This window comes from Canis lupus, chromosome 27, assembly GCF_011100685.1.
Source record: "Canis lupus familiaris isolate Mischka breed German Shepherd chromosome 27, alternate assembly UU_Cfam_GSD_1.0, whole genome shotgun sequence".
NCBI lineage: Eukaryota > Metazoa > Chordata > Mammalia > Carnivora > Canidae > Canis > Canis lupus.
Genome location: NC_049248.1, coordinates 21,215,400 through 21,233,077, shown reverse-complemented (window position 1 = coordinate 21,233,077; position 17,678 = coordinate 21,215,400). Strand labels below are relative to the sequence as shown.

The 17,678-nt window shown below is 36.5% G+C and overlaps 1 protein-coding gene across 10 annotated transcripts in view; it reads left to right on the top strand.

The window, feature by feature from the left end:
* The window catches only part of ABCC9 (ATP binding cassette subfamily C member 9), a 150,517-nt gene that overhangs the window by 96,594 nt on the left and 36,245 nt on the right, over positions 1-17,678 (top strand). For all 10 annotated transcript variants that reach the window (XM_038577022.1, XM_038577019.1, XM_038577024.1 and 7 more), the window contains 5 exons: positions 1,303-1,399; positions 3,703-3,932; positions 4,614-4,762; positions 4,979-5,048; positions 7,490-7,647. In XM_038577022.1, coding sequence (XP_038432950.1) covers positions 1,303-1,399; positions 3,703-3,932; positions 4,614-4,762; positions 4,979-5,048; positions 7,490-7,647 — 704 coding nt within the window. The remainder of the gene's footprint in view (positions 1-1,302; positions 1,400-3,702; positions 3,933-4,613; positions 4,763-4,978; positions 5,049-7,489; positions 7,648-17,678) is intronic.

Below are 17,678 nucleotides of genomic sequence, written 5' to 3'. Positions count from 1 at the left end.
AAATACGCTGTTTTCCAATGTGCGGGGTCATTTCATTTTATTACACTAGACACAAAGAATCGAATAATTTTTAATTTTGTGTTTAATCCCATGTAGCAGCACTAGTTTTCATATCATTAGGCAAATTAAAAGCTGATATGAAATTGTCTCTGAAAAAATGCTATTCAGGAGACATTTTAGCTTTTATTCTTTTTTAACCAAGAATCTGGAAGCAATAGAGCTTCTAGCAAGTAACCTAAATCACACATGTTGTATAAGGCCAAAACAAAAACAACAACAACCATGATCACTACCTAGAGACTGATCACTAAGGGTTTGTTTGTTTATTGATGTAATGGCCAAACTGTGATTGTGTGTGTGTGTGTGTGAGAGAGAGAGAGAGAGAGAGAGAATACAGAAAGCCCTCAATTTACCATAGATTCCAAAAGTTTGTGTGTCAGTCGTTTGGAACTCAGAATGCATTTCCTCATAGACACAAAGCTATGGTTAGTTTCCCAAACTGTCCGCAGCAGCTGATTTAACCCACAGTGTATCAAAACTGGTATTACCACTCCAGTTCTGAAGCCCAGGGGACAAGAGTGTTGGAAGCAGAGGAGTGGAGAAAATGAAATGCTTCTCCCTGTCTTGAGCACACAACAAATCTGAAGCAACCCTGAAAAATTCACCAAGTTTGTTTGGGGAATGTTTTCCTTCTCCTTCTGCATATCCCTCCCCGCCCAGGGCTTTCTCCTAAACTGCTCGCACCTAACAACCCTTTTCATTTGCTTACTTCAATGCCTATTGAAGTCCATTTCTTTTATGCAGCCTGCCTTAGTGAGAACCTAAAGAAACTCACTCTGATTTAATAATTTATAATAAGAGGGGGTGAGTGACAGTGTTTTAACCAGTCTAGAATTGCAAGCATTTTTAAAGGAAGATACTTATTAACATGAATAAATCTTTAGAGAATTGCAGGGAGTAACCGAAAATGAGGTAAAGATAAAACAAATAGCAGTGATGGAATTATGCCTTAAGGCTGGAGGAGGTGTCCCTGTTCCTGGGGTCAGTTCTATTGTATAGTTGGTACTTTTCCTGGCTTCTTATTGGCATCATCTCTGAGCTCTGAAACCCTACAAACCTCAGACATTGCCTCACAACTACTCCTATGACAGGAGTTGTGGATCTCTAGAGAGAGCAAACAGCCCAAGATTGGCAAAGATAACTAACAAATTGTGGGTCAGTCACAATTTGATTGGTAAGTCAAAAACCTTCCTGCAGCTGTGAGCTCCTTGAATGAATGAATGAATATGGTGTTTACTGTAGGATATGGAAGCTGACCAAACAACTCTAGAGAGGAAAACCCTCCGAAGAGCCATGTATTCAAGAGAGGCCAAAGCCCAAATGGAGGATGAAGATGAAGGTAGATCTTTTTCTTACATCTGAAACATTCAAGTGTGACTGTTTTACCTTGGCAACTGATGCATGAGTGTGCCCGTGAAGAATAAGAAGCCACTTTGCAGGGGGAAAAGAGCTAAGCAAAATACATAATACTAAAAATAGTGCAAATGAAAAGAATAGGAGCAAAGGAAAGGTGTGTGCAATTCATCAAAAGACATCGTGAGTGGTTTCTGAGTGTGTCTTAGTGCTGTGTGAGATAGGGCTGAAAAGAAAAGGCCCTGTTTGTAAATATTCATATAAATTGGAAAGGTCTAGTAGAATGACCAAAGCAAGTTATTAATAAAATGTCACTCCTTCAGAAATAAACAATAAATGGGAAATATGAAGGAAATATTGGTTTGAAATATTTATACTTGAATCATTCAGTAAATCCTCATGGAGTTTTCATGCCAATATAGCAATGAAGAATAAGAGAATTCGATGAAAGCCATTTGTTATGTTTCAGTTTTCTGGATCTAATAAGGTAGAGAAAAAAAGATTTCCTGGAAAATCGAGGAATGAGATGAAATAATTGATATTTGTTGCCAAGAACTTTGTAAGCTAAATCCCATTTAAGTCCATAGGGTAAATGCACTATACTTCATGTTTGCTATACAGTTTTTGCTGAAGACTGCATTTCTACAAGCCAATTAAGAAAGAGAAGAAATTGTAATTTCAAGCCAAAGAACACCAAAATGTGATACCTTTATATTCCAGCTGATAACTATTCAGTATTTCAACAAATACTCATTGAGAGAATGAATGAATGAACAGACAAATGAATGGATTTTGCACTTCCATTCCTTAGATTTAAAAATATTTTTAAAGAAAGTCTGGTGCTGTAAACATCAGTCTCTAGAATTTTAAGCTGGTTACTTCTAAGGCACTCTAAAAGTGGAATCATGCCCAGTTACTCTATCCAGAGTTCCAGTGGTGAGTATACAGCTGGACACTCTATCCTAGGCTTGTTGTGTTAATCCATTCTCTCAGGCATAAAATTAGATAGTACTACTTTCTTACAGAATAAAATGAGGTAATGCATATTAAAGAGCCCAATATGCTACGTATTTCTCACTGGGTTGCTATTTCTGGTCCTGGTCAGTATGTCTGTTCCAGCCACCAGGAGGGGAAGAGGAGAAGTAGTTGCATATATTGTTCCTACTCCTTACCATTGGCCAGTTCATTTCATGGACAGATTATGTACTGGGAAAGGAACGAATCTTGTCTTTAGCTGAGCAGCCGTTGGCAAGTTGAAATTTCAGTTAATATGGAAACAGAAAATGGATGTTGGGGAGACAGGTAGTAAGTAGTCTGTAAGTGTCTGGCACTTTCATTATGCAGATTTCTAATCCTGTCCTCACATATTTAATCGACTCTTACCAAAGGACACATTATCTGAGACCTGTTCATTTACTGGATCCAGCTCAAAATATTAGGGACGTTTGGTGATGCTCAGCCTTCCCATAGTATCCATATTTAGATCTCTGTGGTCTGATAACCTGTAAACCAAAGCTATCTATCTTTCCTGCTCACAACCTCTCAATAAACAGTAATGGAATATCTAAAAGGATAACTGCAATGAAAATGGTCTTTGGAATAGGAAAGGATGGAATATGCACAACAATCACCAGACCACACAAATAATCAGATCTTGCCAGTGAGGAGGTGCCGAAATTCCCTGTCTTCGTAATGGAGTATGTTCTTAGGATAGCCATCTTGGAATTTCCAGATGGCTTAAACATGAGAAAGGAACTCCCTGACTATTGTCGTCTGTCCTCCACCTTTCCTCTCTAGAAGGTTTCTTCTTACTTTGCTCCTGCATGACCACATCTAAAATGGACCATTGAGAGCATTGATTATGACCTTTTGGACTATCCACAGATTTCAAGTCTGTTCCCTTCTGGTGAAGTTTTACAAATTCAGAAATTTAGAGTTCAAAACTTTATGTGTTTAAGGGTCAGGCCTGTGGTTTTATTGGCAACACAGTTCTTTCAATAACTTCATAAACTTCTAGTCTACACTTCCTGTCAATTTGATGTGTAATAAATTGGCAAATTATCTCATTCAGATAAAGATGTTGTTTATCATTTTGCTCATTCATTCATTTTCACCAGCTTTTTAAATGAGTTTTTTTTTCTCTGCTAGAAGCATTTAAAATATCTAAGACCAGCACTTGTATTTCTGTAAATCTGAGGGAGATTTTTATATGTTTTTTTTTTTGTGAAATGATACAAATTTTATCTACCTGTTTACTAAGTGAAGGTTAAACTAATATTTTACATGCAGAGGAAGAAGAGGAGGAAGATGAGGATGATAATATGTCCACTGTCATGAGGCTCAGAACTAAAATGCCATGGAAAACCTGCTGGAGATACCTTACTTCTGGAGGATTTTTCTTGCTCTTCCTGATGATTTTCTCTAAGCTTTTGAAACATTCAGTCATTGTGGCTATAGACTACTGGCTAGCCACATGGACTTCAGAGTACAGTATAAACAATACTGGAAAAGCTGATCAGGTATAGTGAATTCTGTTTTTAAATCATAAAGGAAATAAATATTGGTATTAACAGTTATACCCATTTATTCAGTTTGATATTAATAGCCCAAATGTCATAGGATTTTTGTAATGATTCAGTAAGTTAATTAGAACAGGACCTGAAATAGAATAACCTGTCAAAATGGAATCTATGTGATCACTTTTGTGTTTTAAAGCTTATTATAAAAAAAAAAAAAGCTTATTATAAGAAACACTTAAAGATAATGTTTTGATTTGGATTCAAGGTATATGCCCAATGTGTGTGTGTGTGTGTGTGTGTGTGTGTGTGTGTGTGTGTAACATATACACAGGACTTTTATTGTTTTTGTTTTGATAGTATTGATTTTAACTACTGATGCCAATGTATTAGTTGGTCATTCTGAGATTAAGGATAGGAATGATGAACTCTACAGTGTAGAGAGCCAAAAATATTTCAGACCTGAAAACAGACTCTACTGCTTCATTTACCCTTACACAAACCTTGGAAAAAAGTGAAGGAAAACTGCACTCCTTCAACTGTCTAAATTGATGCAAGATAATGAAGTTGAAAAATATTGTCTGACTTTGATATTTAGTGTTCTAATGAGAAAAAACTGATAATTTCATTTGTGGGGTTTTGTTTTGTTTTTTGTTTTTTTTTTTGGTGCTGGTTGCTTTTTAGACCTACTATGTGGCTGGATTTAGCATACTTTGTGGAGCAGGTATTTTCCTCTGCCTTGTCACATCACTCACTGTAGAATGGATGGGTCTCACAGCTGCCAAAAACCTTCACCAAAATCTCCTCAATAAGATAATTCTTGGACCAATAAGGTAAAAATGTAATTATTTCTTACCCTCTCACACAGAAAATCATAAAAGCATGCATCTTTAAATTTAAGTGAATTATGAAGCATTAGAGTATGTATTTGGCCTTTGAGCAAATGCATAGGAACCTTCTCATTTTCCTGAGTCCAAGATGTTCATTAGCAGTGCTCAGAGTCCTGATAGTTTAGTATTATCATACATTCCAATCTGTTTATTGCCTAGATTCTTTGATACCACCCCCCTGGGATTGATTCTCAATCGCTTCTCAGCTGATACAAATATCATTGATCAGGTGAGTGCCTGAGTTACTTCCAAGTTCAAAAACAATTTTTTCGGTAGAACCTAAGTAACATTTAAGATAAGCTATGATCCCTATTAACAATAGAGGATTTCTAAAATTTCAATTGGAGCCTATATGCACACTTATCAATATTATATACATATGGATTTCTAGAATAAAAACTTAAAGGAAGAGGCAGCCCAGGTGGCTCAGCGGTTTAGCGCCACCTTCGGCCCAGGGCCTGATCCTGGAGACCCAGGATTGAGTCCTACATCAGGCTCCCTGCATGGAGCCTGCTTCTCCCTCTGCCTGTGTCTCTGCCTCTCTCTCGCTCTCTCTCTCTGTGTCTCTCATGAATAAATAAATAAAATCTTAAAAAAAAAAACTTAAAGGAAAACTTTAATTTGAAATAATTTATACATGTAGAAGAGGATACTTCTAGAATCAGCTTTTTTTTTTTAAAAAAGATTTTATTTATTCATGAGAGACACAGAGAGAGAGAAAGGTAGAGACAAAGGCAGAGGAAGAAGCAGGCTCCGTGCAGGGAGCCTGACGTGGGACTCAATCCCAGGATTCCAGGATCACACGCTGGGCCGAAGGCAGATGCTCAGCCGCTGAGCCACCCAGGGATCCCTGAAAATCAGCTTAAAATAAAGGGAAATAGCAAAGAACTAACATTTAATTTTTTATTATAAAGGGAATCATTTTGATCAATGTTGTATCTCCATTCATAGCAAAATTCTTAACAGTTTACTATTGTTGCAGAATGTCTCCCAGAAGCAAAGGATAGAATGCCAGGCTGTCTTAGATGTCCTTTACTTCAATTAGATTGGCTCTTCAATGAGAAAAGCTTTAAATGGTGTGATATTTTAGAGACTATTCTAGGGATGCCCAGTTTAGTTTTAGATCCTTATCCCTCTAGAAGTTTGTCCTGAAGTTAAAGTCCTCAAACTCTTAAAATAGATCACTCCAAGAACAGACCCCTCAGGATAACTGACAAAAGAATCCTTCAAATCCAGAAATGGTCTTTTCTGACTTTTCATAGTTGCCTTTAGAATACTTAAATTACCCTCAGTTTAGGAAAAGAATGCTTGATGCATGCAGCTGACTAAAAAGTATACTGAATGTTTACATTGGTGTTGGTCACACTGCATCCAAAACACTTCATAAGGAATACATATGGGAAAAGAAGAGACGAATCAGCCCTTATTTGGAAGATGATATGAGAGCCACCTAGAGAGTCCAAGACAAGTAGTACAAGAAGAAAACAAAAGAAAGTTCATAAGAGTGTCTGCATAAGGTGTATGATACAAAATTCAGTAACTTTTTCTACACCAATTAAAAAATTAAGTGAGAAATGAATTCTATTCATAATAACAAAAACAAAAAGAAACCTAATAAGAAGTGAAGAGATCCAACAATACTGGAAATCCTAAAATTCCTACATAAAGAGAGAGTTTCCCTATCAGATACTCAGAAAGCACTATAAAGATGAAATACTCTGGTGATCACAGAAAATAAGTAGATCAAAAGAACAAAATGGAGAACTCAGAAACACCAGCATATGGAGAGATTTAACACAGGGTAAGTGTGGTATCTGGAATCAGTAAGAAAAGGATTATTATTTCAATAAAGAATGTTGGGACAATTAGCTATCCATAAAATACAAAGCAAATACATATGGAATAAAGATAGCCATATAAAACATAAGACTATAAAATAAAATGTGGGAAAGTAGTTTTAAAACTTCTGGGTGGGAATTAAGTAAGACACAAAACTCTGAATAAGGAAAAAGGCCAACGGAAATAACTATATAAAATTTTAAATTTCTCTCAAGCTAAAAGCATCAAAGCCAGATTTAAAACATAATAGATTAACTGGAAGAAAAGCTGGCAACACATGTAAAGCAAGAGGAAAACATCTATAATCTATAAAGAGCATCTAAAAATTGATTAGGCAGTAAATAATCCAATCAAAAATATGCAAGGGATAGGAGAAAGCAAAATACAGAAAATTAATGTAAATATCTTACAGAAGAGGAATAGCTAACTATGTTAATAGTATGCAGCCATTCAAGAGAGAGAGAGAGAGAGATGTCTATGGTATCATGGGAAGCTTTATAGTCTGTCTTGCTCAGTAAAGTAAAATAAGAACACATGGACACATGAGATTTATAGTATAGTGTCATTTACATAAAATACCCAAGATAAATGGATGGGTAGACTGACTGATGATAAGTAGATAGATAGGTAGATAGATGGGTAAATAAACTGAACTATGGGAAGTGAGTGAAGTTAAAGGAATGAAGACTTGCTTATAACGAAAATGTTGATATACTACTTTTGTAACTAATTATGTAACTTAACATTAATATAAATGAATATTTTATTGCATTGTAACCAATATTTTCTTTGGACTAAAACATTTTCCTTTCAAACGATCCTTCTTAATAGCATATCCCTCCAACTTTGGAATCTCTAACTCGCTCAACACTGCTCTGCCTGTCTGCCATTGGCATGATTTCATATGCTACTCCTGTGTTCCTGGTTGCTCTTGTGCCTCTTGGGGTCGCCTTTTATTTTATCCAGAAATACTTCCGAGTGGCCTCTAAGTAAGTAAAACAAAGTTCTATTCATTTTCAAAAGCCTATATGTTTGATTTACTGTGATCTAGATTTGCTGTCGTGTTTTTCAAGATTTGGTATGGAACTTGGAAATGCAACCTATTTTTACCATGATAAAACCTACACTATGTTTCATTTGGAGATCTATTAAAATTGTTTCTATAAGTGGTTGTCTATGCCTTACATAGCCATGGGCATATATTAACATGTGGATTTTCCTGTTGAGTTTTGTGTCCACAAACTATGTTAAATTTTTCATTCTATGATCCTTTTTCTGAACATAATAGTGACAGAAAACTTGTAAAAGCAAACTCAGTTCTAAAGGGTAAGTGATTTCGTGTTGTTCTATTCCATGGGTGGGGAAAAAAGGTAACATATTGTAAAATGCTAAAATACATTATGTAAAAGTCTAGAATTTAAAAAAGTTAAAGTGATAAGTCAGAGTGATGACTAGAAAAGTAGATAATCTTGAATGTCTGATAGAAGAGCCATAACTCCAAGAGATTTAAACTTTTCAGATTAGATCATTTAGCACGTACTTCAGTACCCAGCCAAAGATAAATAAAAGCAGCCTTGAAGCTTAGACTCTTCTATTAATATAAGATTTATCATTTGCTAAAATGAACCAAAGTTAACTGAAATGTACCAGTTTAGCTTTGAAGGCTTGCTATAAATAGTACAGTGAATTTTCTATCATTGTGATAATCACTTTATTGCAACAAACACTCAGTAAGCAATCACTGTGTTGCAAAGAATTGTGTAAGTCATGTGGCCGATGAAGACATCCACCTGACAAGATACAATTCTCAAGAAACTTTCTCTCTGGGGAAAATAAAACAGAGATAAAGTAATCTTTTTTTGTGGATTAAGTGCTGGAATAAGAAGGTAGATAGTGAGTTGATTTAGTAAAATGATAATATTTAATAGGACTTGAGTGCAAGGAAGATGCTGAAAAATTGAGGACAGTAACAAGAAAAGCCAAGATTATAGTTGGGAACCTCTCAATATATGATATCACATTTTTTAATTGAAAAAAACATGGTGGTTTCTCCCTTGGGATTATGAATTAGCATCCATCAATGTTAGAGATCTGTATTAAATCTAGAGTGCTTTCTCATTCCAAGCCTCATCCACTTTTCTTGTAGCGAATTCAGATCAAAAGGGAAAACTTAGTCATGAGTTCACTTTCATTCCTTTTAGTACTATTGCTGATGTTGCTTGCTAGAGGGGCAAGAAGTTCAGTTCATTTCTGCTGGTTCCAAACCTCTCCTTGTGTTCTTACCACTAAATATTACAGTCGTGTCTTACATCGGTCGCATACTCATTTAGGCCTATTTTTTGCCCCTTTGTAATAAAAATTCAGTGCAAAGGCCAGGCAAACATTCCTAGTTTGTTATAAATTGGAATTGCAAATCAGTCAATCAATTAATAAATATACTTGTGAATTCTGTTCATTTTAAGAATAATCTGTTATAACCATTGTTAGCAACTAAAATATGGAGGAGATGGTCATTTTTTCCATTTTTACCAATTTTATTTAAATTAAAATAATTAGGGATGCCTGGGTGGCCAGGGGATGAGCGTCTGCTTTCGGCTCAGGGCGTGATCCAGTGGTCCCGGGATTGAGTCCCACATCGGACTTCTTGCATGGAGCCTGCTTCTCCCTCTGCCTATGTCTTTGCCCCCCTCTCTCTCTGTCTCTCACGAATAAATAAAATCTTAAAAAAAATAAATAGATAAAATAATTAACACATATGTATTCTTTGTTTCAGGGGTAGGGGTCAGTGATTCATCAGTCATATATAACACCCAGTGCTCATTACATCACATGCCCTCCTTAATGTCCATCATCCAGTTTCCCCATTCCCCACCCATCTCCCGTCCAGTGACCTTCACTTTGTTTCCTATGATTAAAAGTCTCTTACAGTTGGTTTGTCTCCCTCTGATTTCATCTTGTTTTATTTTTCCCTCCCTTCCCCTATGATCCTCTCTTTTGTTTCTTTCACAAATTCTATAGATGAGTGAGGTCATATGATAATTCTTTCTCTGATTGACTTATTTCACTTAGCACAATACCCTCTAGTTCCATCCACGTAATTGTAAATGGCAAGATTTCCTTTCTTTTGATGTCCTGAGTAGTATTCCACTGTGTATATATCTTCCTTTTCCATTCATCTGTTGATGGACATCTGGGGTCTTTCCATAGTTGGGCTATTGTGGACATTGCTGCTGTAAACACTGGGGTGCAGGTGCTCCTTAGGATCACTACCTTTGTATCTTTGGGGTAAATCCCTAGTAGTACAATTGCTGGGCTATCGGGCAGCTCAATTTTCAACTTTTTGAGGAACCTTCATACTGTTTTCCAGAGTGGCCACACCAGCTTGCATTCCCTTTAACAGTGTCAGAGGGTTTCCCTTTCTCTGCATCCTTGCCAACATCTGTCGTTACCTGTCTTGTTAATTTTAGCCATTCTGGCTGGTGTGAGGTGCTAGCTCATTGTAGTTTTGAGTTGTATTTCCCTGATGCCCAGTGAAGTTGAGCATTTTTTCATGTGTCTATTGGCGATTTGTATGTCTTCTTTGGAGAAATGTGTGTTCATTTGTTCTTTGGGTGTTGAGTTTGCTAAGTTCTCTATAGAATTTGGATACTAGCCCTTTATCTGATAAGACATTTGCAAATATCTTCTCCCATTCTGTTAACTGTCTTTTGGTTTTGTTGACTGTTTCCTTTACTATACAAAAGCTTTTTATCTTGATGAAGTCCCAATAGTTCATGTTTGCCTTTGGAGACATATCTAGTGCTGTGGCTGAGGTCACAAACGTTGCTTCCTGTGTTTTCCTCTAGGATTTTGATGGATTCTATCTCCCATTTATGTCTTTCATCCATTTTGAGTCTATTTTTGTGTGTAGTGTGAGGAAAGGGTCCAGTGTCATTCTTCTGCATGTGGCTGTCGAATTTTCTGCATGTGGCTTCTGCATGTGGCTGTCCAATTTTCTCAACCCCATTTGTTGAAAATATTGTCTTTTTTACCATTGGGTATTCTTTCCTGCTTTGTCAAAGATCAGTTGACCATAGAGTTGAGGGTGCATTTTCAGAATCTCTATTCTGTTCCATTGATCTATGTGTTTTTGTGCTCGTACCATACTGTTTTGATGCTTACAGGTTTGTAATAGACCTTGAAGTCCAGAATTGTGATGCCACCAGTTTTGGTTGTCTTTTTCAACATTCTTTTGGCTACTCAGGGTCTTTTCTGGTTCCATACAAATTCTAGGATTATTTATTCCAGCTGTGTGAAATATTTTGATAGGGATTGCACTGAATGTACAGATTGCTCTAGACAGCATAGACATTTTAACAACACTTGTTCTTCCAATCCATGAGCATGGAATGTTTTTCCATTTCTTTGTGTCTTCTTCATCACTTTCATGAGTGCTCTGTAGTTTTCTGAGATCAGATCTGTTGCCTCTTTGATTAGGTTTACTCCAAGGTATCTTATGGTTTTGGGTGCAATTGTAAATGGGATCAACTCCTTAATTTCTCTTCTGTCTCATGTTAGTGTATAGAAACGCACCTGATTTCTGTGCATTGGTTTTATATCCTGCCGCTTTGCTGAATTCTTGTGTGAGTTCTAGCCATTTTGGGGTGGAGTCTTTTGGGTTTTCCACAGAGTATCATGTCATCTGCAAAGAGTGAGAGTTTGACTTCTTCTATGCCAATTTGGGTGCCTTTTCTTTCTTTTTGTTGTCTGATGGCTGAGGCTAGGATTGCTAGTACTATGTTGAACAACAGTGGTGAGAATGGACATCCCTCGTGTGTTTCTGACCTTAGGAGAAAAGCTCTTAGTTTTTCCCCATTGAGAATGATATTCACTGTGGGCTTTTCATAGATGGCTTTTATGATATTGAGGTATGTTCCTTCTATCCCTACACTGTGATGAATTTTAATCAAGAAAGAATGCTGTACTTTGTCAAATGCTTTTTCTGCATCTGTTGAGAGGATCATATGGTCCTTGTTCTTCCTTTTATTAATGTAGTGTATCACATTGATTGATCTGCGGATGTTGAACCACCCTTGCAGCCCAGGAAAAAAATTACATTTGGTTGTGATGAATAATCCTCTTAATGTACTGTTGGATCCTATTGGCTAGTGTCTTAGGGAGAATTTTTCCATCCATGTTCATCAGGGATATTGGTTTGTAATTCACCTTTTTGGTAGGATCTTTGTCAAGGTCATGCTGGCCTCACAGAATGAGTTTGGAAGTTTTCCTTCCATTTCTATTTTTTGAAACAGCTTCAGAAAAATAGGTATTAATTCTTCTTTAAACAATTGGTAGAATTCCCCCTGGTAAGGCATCTAGTCCTGGACTCTTGTTTTTTGGGAGATTTTTGATTACTGCTTCAATTTCTTTGCTGGTTATGGGTCTGTTTAGGTTTTCTATTTTTTCCTCTTTCAGTTCTGATAGTTTATAAGTTTCCAGAAATGCATCTATTTCTTCCAGATTGCCTAATTTGCTGACATATAGTTGCTCATAATACGTTCTTATAATTGTTTGTCTTTCTTTGGTGTTGGTTGTGATCTCTCCTCTTTCATTCATAATTTTAGTTATTTGGGTCCTTTCTCTTTTCTTTTTGATAAGTGTGTCTAGGGGTTTATCAATCTTATTAATCTTTCAAAGAACCAGCTCTTAGTTTGGTTGATCTGTTCTATTCTTTTTGGTTTCTATTTTATTGATTTTTGCTCTAATCTTTATTATTTCTCTTCTCCTGCTGGGTTTAGGCTTTATTTGCTTTCTTTCCCCAGCTCCTTTAGGTGTAAGGTTAGGTTGTGTTATTTGAGACCTTCCTCATTTTTTGAGAAAGGCTTGTAGTGTACTATATTTCCCTCTTAGGACCACCATTGTTGCATCTCAAAGGTTCGAACAGTTGTGTTTCCACTTTCATTTGTTTCCATGAATTTTAAATTCTTCTTTAATTTCCTGGTTGACCTATTCATTCTTTAGTAGGATGCTCTTTAGCCTCCATGTATTTGAGTTCTTTCCAAGTTTCCTCTTGTGATTGAGTTCCAGTTTCAAAGCATTGTGGTCCGAAAATATGCAAGGAATGATCCCAGTCTTTTGGTATTGATTGAGCCTGATTTGTGACACAGTCTGTGGTCTATTCTGGAGAAGTGCCAGATCCACTCGAGAATAATGTGTATTCTGCTGCTGTAGGATGGATTGTTCAGAATATAGCTGTGAAGTCCATCTAGTCGAATGTGTCATTCAAATCCCTGTTTCCTTGTTGATCTTCTGCTTAAATGATCTGTCCATTTCAGTGAGTGGGTTACTAAGGTCTCCTACTATTATTGTACTATTATTGATGTGTTTCTTTAATTTTGTTATTAATTGGCTTATATAAGCTGCTCCCATGTTAGGGGCATAAATATTTGCCATTGTTAGATCTTCTTGTTGGATAGATCCTTTAATTATGATAATGTCCTTCCTCATCTCTTATTACGGTCTTTGTTTCAAAATCTAATTTGTCTGATATAATGATTGTCACTCTAGATTTCTTTTGATGCCCATTAGCATGATTAAATGGTTTTCCATCCCCTCACTTTAAATCTGAAGGTGTCTTTGGGTCTAAAATGAGTCTCTTGCAGATAGCAAATTGATGGGTCTTGCTCTTTTTATCCAATCTAATACCCTGTGTCTTTTGATTGGGGAATTTAGCCCATTTACATTCAGAGTAACTATTGAAAGATACGAATTTAGTGTCTTTGTACTACTTGAAAGTCATTGTGTCTATATATTGTCTCTGTTCCTTTCTGGTCTCTGCTTCTTTGGCTCTCTCTTCCCTTGAAGGATCCCTTTTAGTATTTATTGTAGGGCTGGTTTGGTTATCATAAATTCTTTTAGTTTCTCTTTGTCCTGGAAGCTTTTTATCTCTCTTTCTATTTTGAATGACATCCTAGCTGGATAAAGTACTCTTGGCTGCATGTTTTTCTCATTCAGCCCCCTGAATATATCATGCCAGTCCTTTGTGGCCTGCCAAGTCTCTGTGGATAAGTTTGCTGCCAGTGTAATGCTTCTACCCTTGTAGGTTATGGACCTCCTGTCCTGCATTGCCTTCAGGATTTTCTCTTTGTCTCTGAGATTTGCAAGGTTCACTTTAATATATCAAGGTATTGACCTATTCTTATTGATTTTGAGGAGAGTTCTCTGTGCCTCCTGGACTTGGAGGCCTGTTTCCTTCCCCAGATTAGGGAAGTTATCCTTATAATGTGCTCCAATATACCTTCTGCCCCTCTCTCTCTTTCCTCTTCTTCTGAGATCCCAATTACTCTGATGCTGTTTGACTTAATTTTATGACTTATGTCTCAGATTCTCCCCTTGTGATCCAGTAGTTGTTTTTCTCTCTTTTACTTAGTTTCTTTATTCTCCACCATTTTGTCTGCTATATCACTAATTCTCTCTTTTGCCTCACTTATCCTAGAAGATATAACCTCCATTTTTTATTGCATATCATTAATAGCCTTTTTTATTTCAACTTGATTAGATTTTGGGTCTTTTATTTATATAGAAGGGGATTCTCTGGTGTCTTCTTTTTTTTAAGCCCCACTAGTATCTTTATAATTATTATTCTGAACTCTAGTTCCAACATCTTACTTATGTCCATACTGATTAGATCCCTGACAGTCAGTTCTGCCTCCTGTTCTCTTTTTTGAGATGAGTTTTCCTGTCTTGTCATTCTATACAGAGGAGAATAGATGAACGAGAAAACAAAATACTAAAATGGCAACAATGACCCCAGAGAAATATACACTAAACAAATTAGAAGAGACTCAAAACTGAAAAAAAAATTTTTAAAGAATATAATAAGACAAGTGAACAAATAGAGCAATGCACTGGATCCTGCGTGTATTTTTGTCCATTTGTTAGAAAATTGTAACAAAAGAAAAACTTATTTGTGTACAAAAAGAATTAAATTTAATGAAAGGATAGAATGCAACTGTAAAAATGTAAATTAAAAGAAAAAATAAGAAGGAATATAAGCAGACAGGTGAACAGAACAGAGCAATACACTGTATTCTGAGTATATTTTGGTCAGCTATAAGAGACCATATATCAAAATTGTAAAGAAAAAAATATATATACAAAAATAAAATTAAATACATTGAAAGAATAGGCTGTAACTGTAAGGATGAAAATTTAAAAAGACTTTAACAAAACAGAAAAAAAAACAAAGAAAAAAGTGAATATGATCAAACAGGCAAAGAGAACAGAGCCATAGGCTAGATTCTAGGTGTATTTTGGTCTGTTTGTTAGAAGAAACTGCATTCCCAAGTTGTAAAGAAAGAGAAACTTACATATATACAAAAATAAAACTAAATACAATTGAAGGATAGAATGTAACTGTAAAAGTGAAAATTAAACAAGATTTTTAAAAAGTTGATAAAATAAGAAATTGGTTAAAAAAAGAAAGAAAAATTAAAATTGAAAGACTAAAGAATCATGGGAATAAAACTCATGAATTCTATATGCCTTTTCCCCTAGTGCTGGAGTTTTGCAATTCTGTCTGATAGGTAAACTTGGTCTTAGCCAGATGTTCTTAACGATTTTCTGGGGGAGGAGCCTGTTGTACTGATTCTCAGGTGTCTTTGCCCTGGGTGGCGTTGTACCACCCTTGCCAAGGGGCCAGGCTAAGTAATCTGTTCCAGATTGCTCTAGATGGCTTTTGTTCCCTGAAGGCTTTAGCACAGCTCTCCAGAGCTGAGGAGCTGAGCGCCTACTCCTGGACTCTCTGATTGCAGCAGGTTTCTTGCTCCGATGCCTGGGAACTCTGCTGCACTCAGACACCCTCAGTCTTCCTGTGACCCCGGGGATCATTTAGGCCACAATGTCCCACCTAGGGTTCCATGCCTGCTTAGTCATCTGAGCACCTTTCAGTCAGGGACATACCTCACCAGAGCAGACTTCTAAAAGTTCTAATTTTGGGTTCTGCTGTTATATCCCTTTCCGGTAGCCCACTGATGGTGGCTCCCTCCCCACCATGGTTTATCTTCCCAGATTCACTTCTCTGCCCCTCCTACCTTGCTTAAAGTGACCACTTTCCTATTTGTAGAGTTGCAGCTATTCTTTTCTTAGATTTCTGGTTGAGTTCTGAGGTGTTCAGAATGATTTAATACCTATCTAGCTGAATTCCTGGGACCAGATGAAACTAAGGTCTCCTACTTCTCTCCATCTTGGACTTTCTCCAGTTGATCATTATTTTAAAAGATTTATTTATTTCAGAGAGAGTGAGCACACAAGAAGAAGGGGCAAAAGGAAAGAGAATCTCAAATAGACTACCCTGAGATTGGCCTGAGCCAAAACCAAGAGTCAGACTCTTAAACCAACTATGCCACCCAGGCACCCCATGGAGGAGATGACCACTTTTAAAGAATCAACATTGGAAATGGATTACCAGTCTTATCTGAAATTCTTTGAAAGTTAGCAGTTAATGACCACATGACATTAAATTTCACAGAAAAAAAAAAAAACCTTTCTAGGTGTTGAGGCTCTGCAGGACTCACTCGTGTTGAAAAGCTCAGGCAACCTAACAGAGTGTTTTGTAAACACCAAAAGGAATTAAAGTGGGAGACAGGAAATGTCATGGAATTTGGAATATCTGAAATCAAAGCTCTAATGTGTGGTTAGCTCTGTAAGGAAATGTTTCCTACTTACAAGAATATAAGGTCAAGCCGTACCCTCACCTTTTTGGTTTCACAAAATATAGTCCTATAAACAAAGTTTCTCCTTCCTAATTTTTTCCCTTCATTACAAACCTCAAATGAAGTGACCACCTGTTACTTGCATAAAATTTATAAATAGCCACTTAGTTTTATGTTTAAAAGTAACAAACTACTCACATTCCTTCATATTCGTTTTCCTCCTCCCCTCTTTCTTTCTGTCCCCTCATCTGTAGTTTCTAAAGTGGCCAAATCCATTGTAGAAACTCAGAAGAGATTTTCATTTATTTGTGGGACTGCCCAGGCAGTCCAGAATGACCCACGTTAATTGTTGAAGATTATGTAACAGTATATCCAGTTGACTCTGAAAGGTGAATGATGATGCTGCTACTCTAAATCCTCAACTCCAAAAACCTAAAAAATGGCAGAGAAAAAGAAGACTCAAAAGAAAAAAGAGGGATGTTTTGAAACATATAGTTATAACTCTTAGCCTATCTTCTAGAAATGCTAGCTTATGTGGATTAAAGAAATGTTTTCATGAGTAGTGTGCATCTTTATGAAAAGATTCAGATATTTGTCCACTAAACATTCATGGGATATATATATATATATAAAAGTTCCATGATGCGTGAAGGCAAAGATTCAAACTCGTTGTGGCCAAGGGCAAACTCATTGTCTTTTTTTAATAGTTTTTTTTTGTTTTGTTTTTTTAAAGATTTTATTTATTTACTCATGAGAGACACAGAGGGAGAGAGAGAGAGAGAGAGAGAGAGAGAGGCAGAGACACAGGCAGAGGGAGAAGCAGGCTCCATGCAAGGAGCCCGACGTGGGACTCGATCCCGGGTCTCCAGGATCATACCGGGGCTGAAGGCAGCGCTAAAGCACTGAGCCACCCAGGCTGCCCTCATTGTCATTTTCTTCAAATTCTTTTTTAGTGTGTTCCCCACACCAGTAAATAATACTGCTATTTGCCAATTCTACTGAGCTAGATAGAAATGGCCAAGTCATATGTGCCTCTTCTCTCTTACTCTGCTACAATTCATTGATCATTGCAGTTTAGAAGCCTACATCTAGAAGACTGTCTCACAGTCCTTCCTCAGTCAGAATTTATTTATTTATTTATTTATTTATTTATTTATTTATTTATTTATTTAGAAGGGAAGGGAGAAGAAATGCGTAGGAAATATCAGGAAGGGAGACAGAACATGAAGACTCCTATTTCAAATTGGTTTTATTTTTGAAACATTTCATTCAGGCAATGTAAAATTATGCTGCTGGTGGTGGTAATGATTTTTTTTAATTAAATTAAT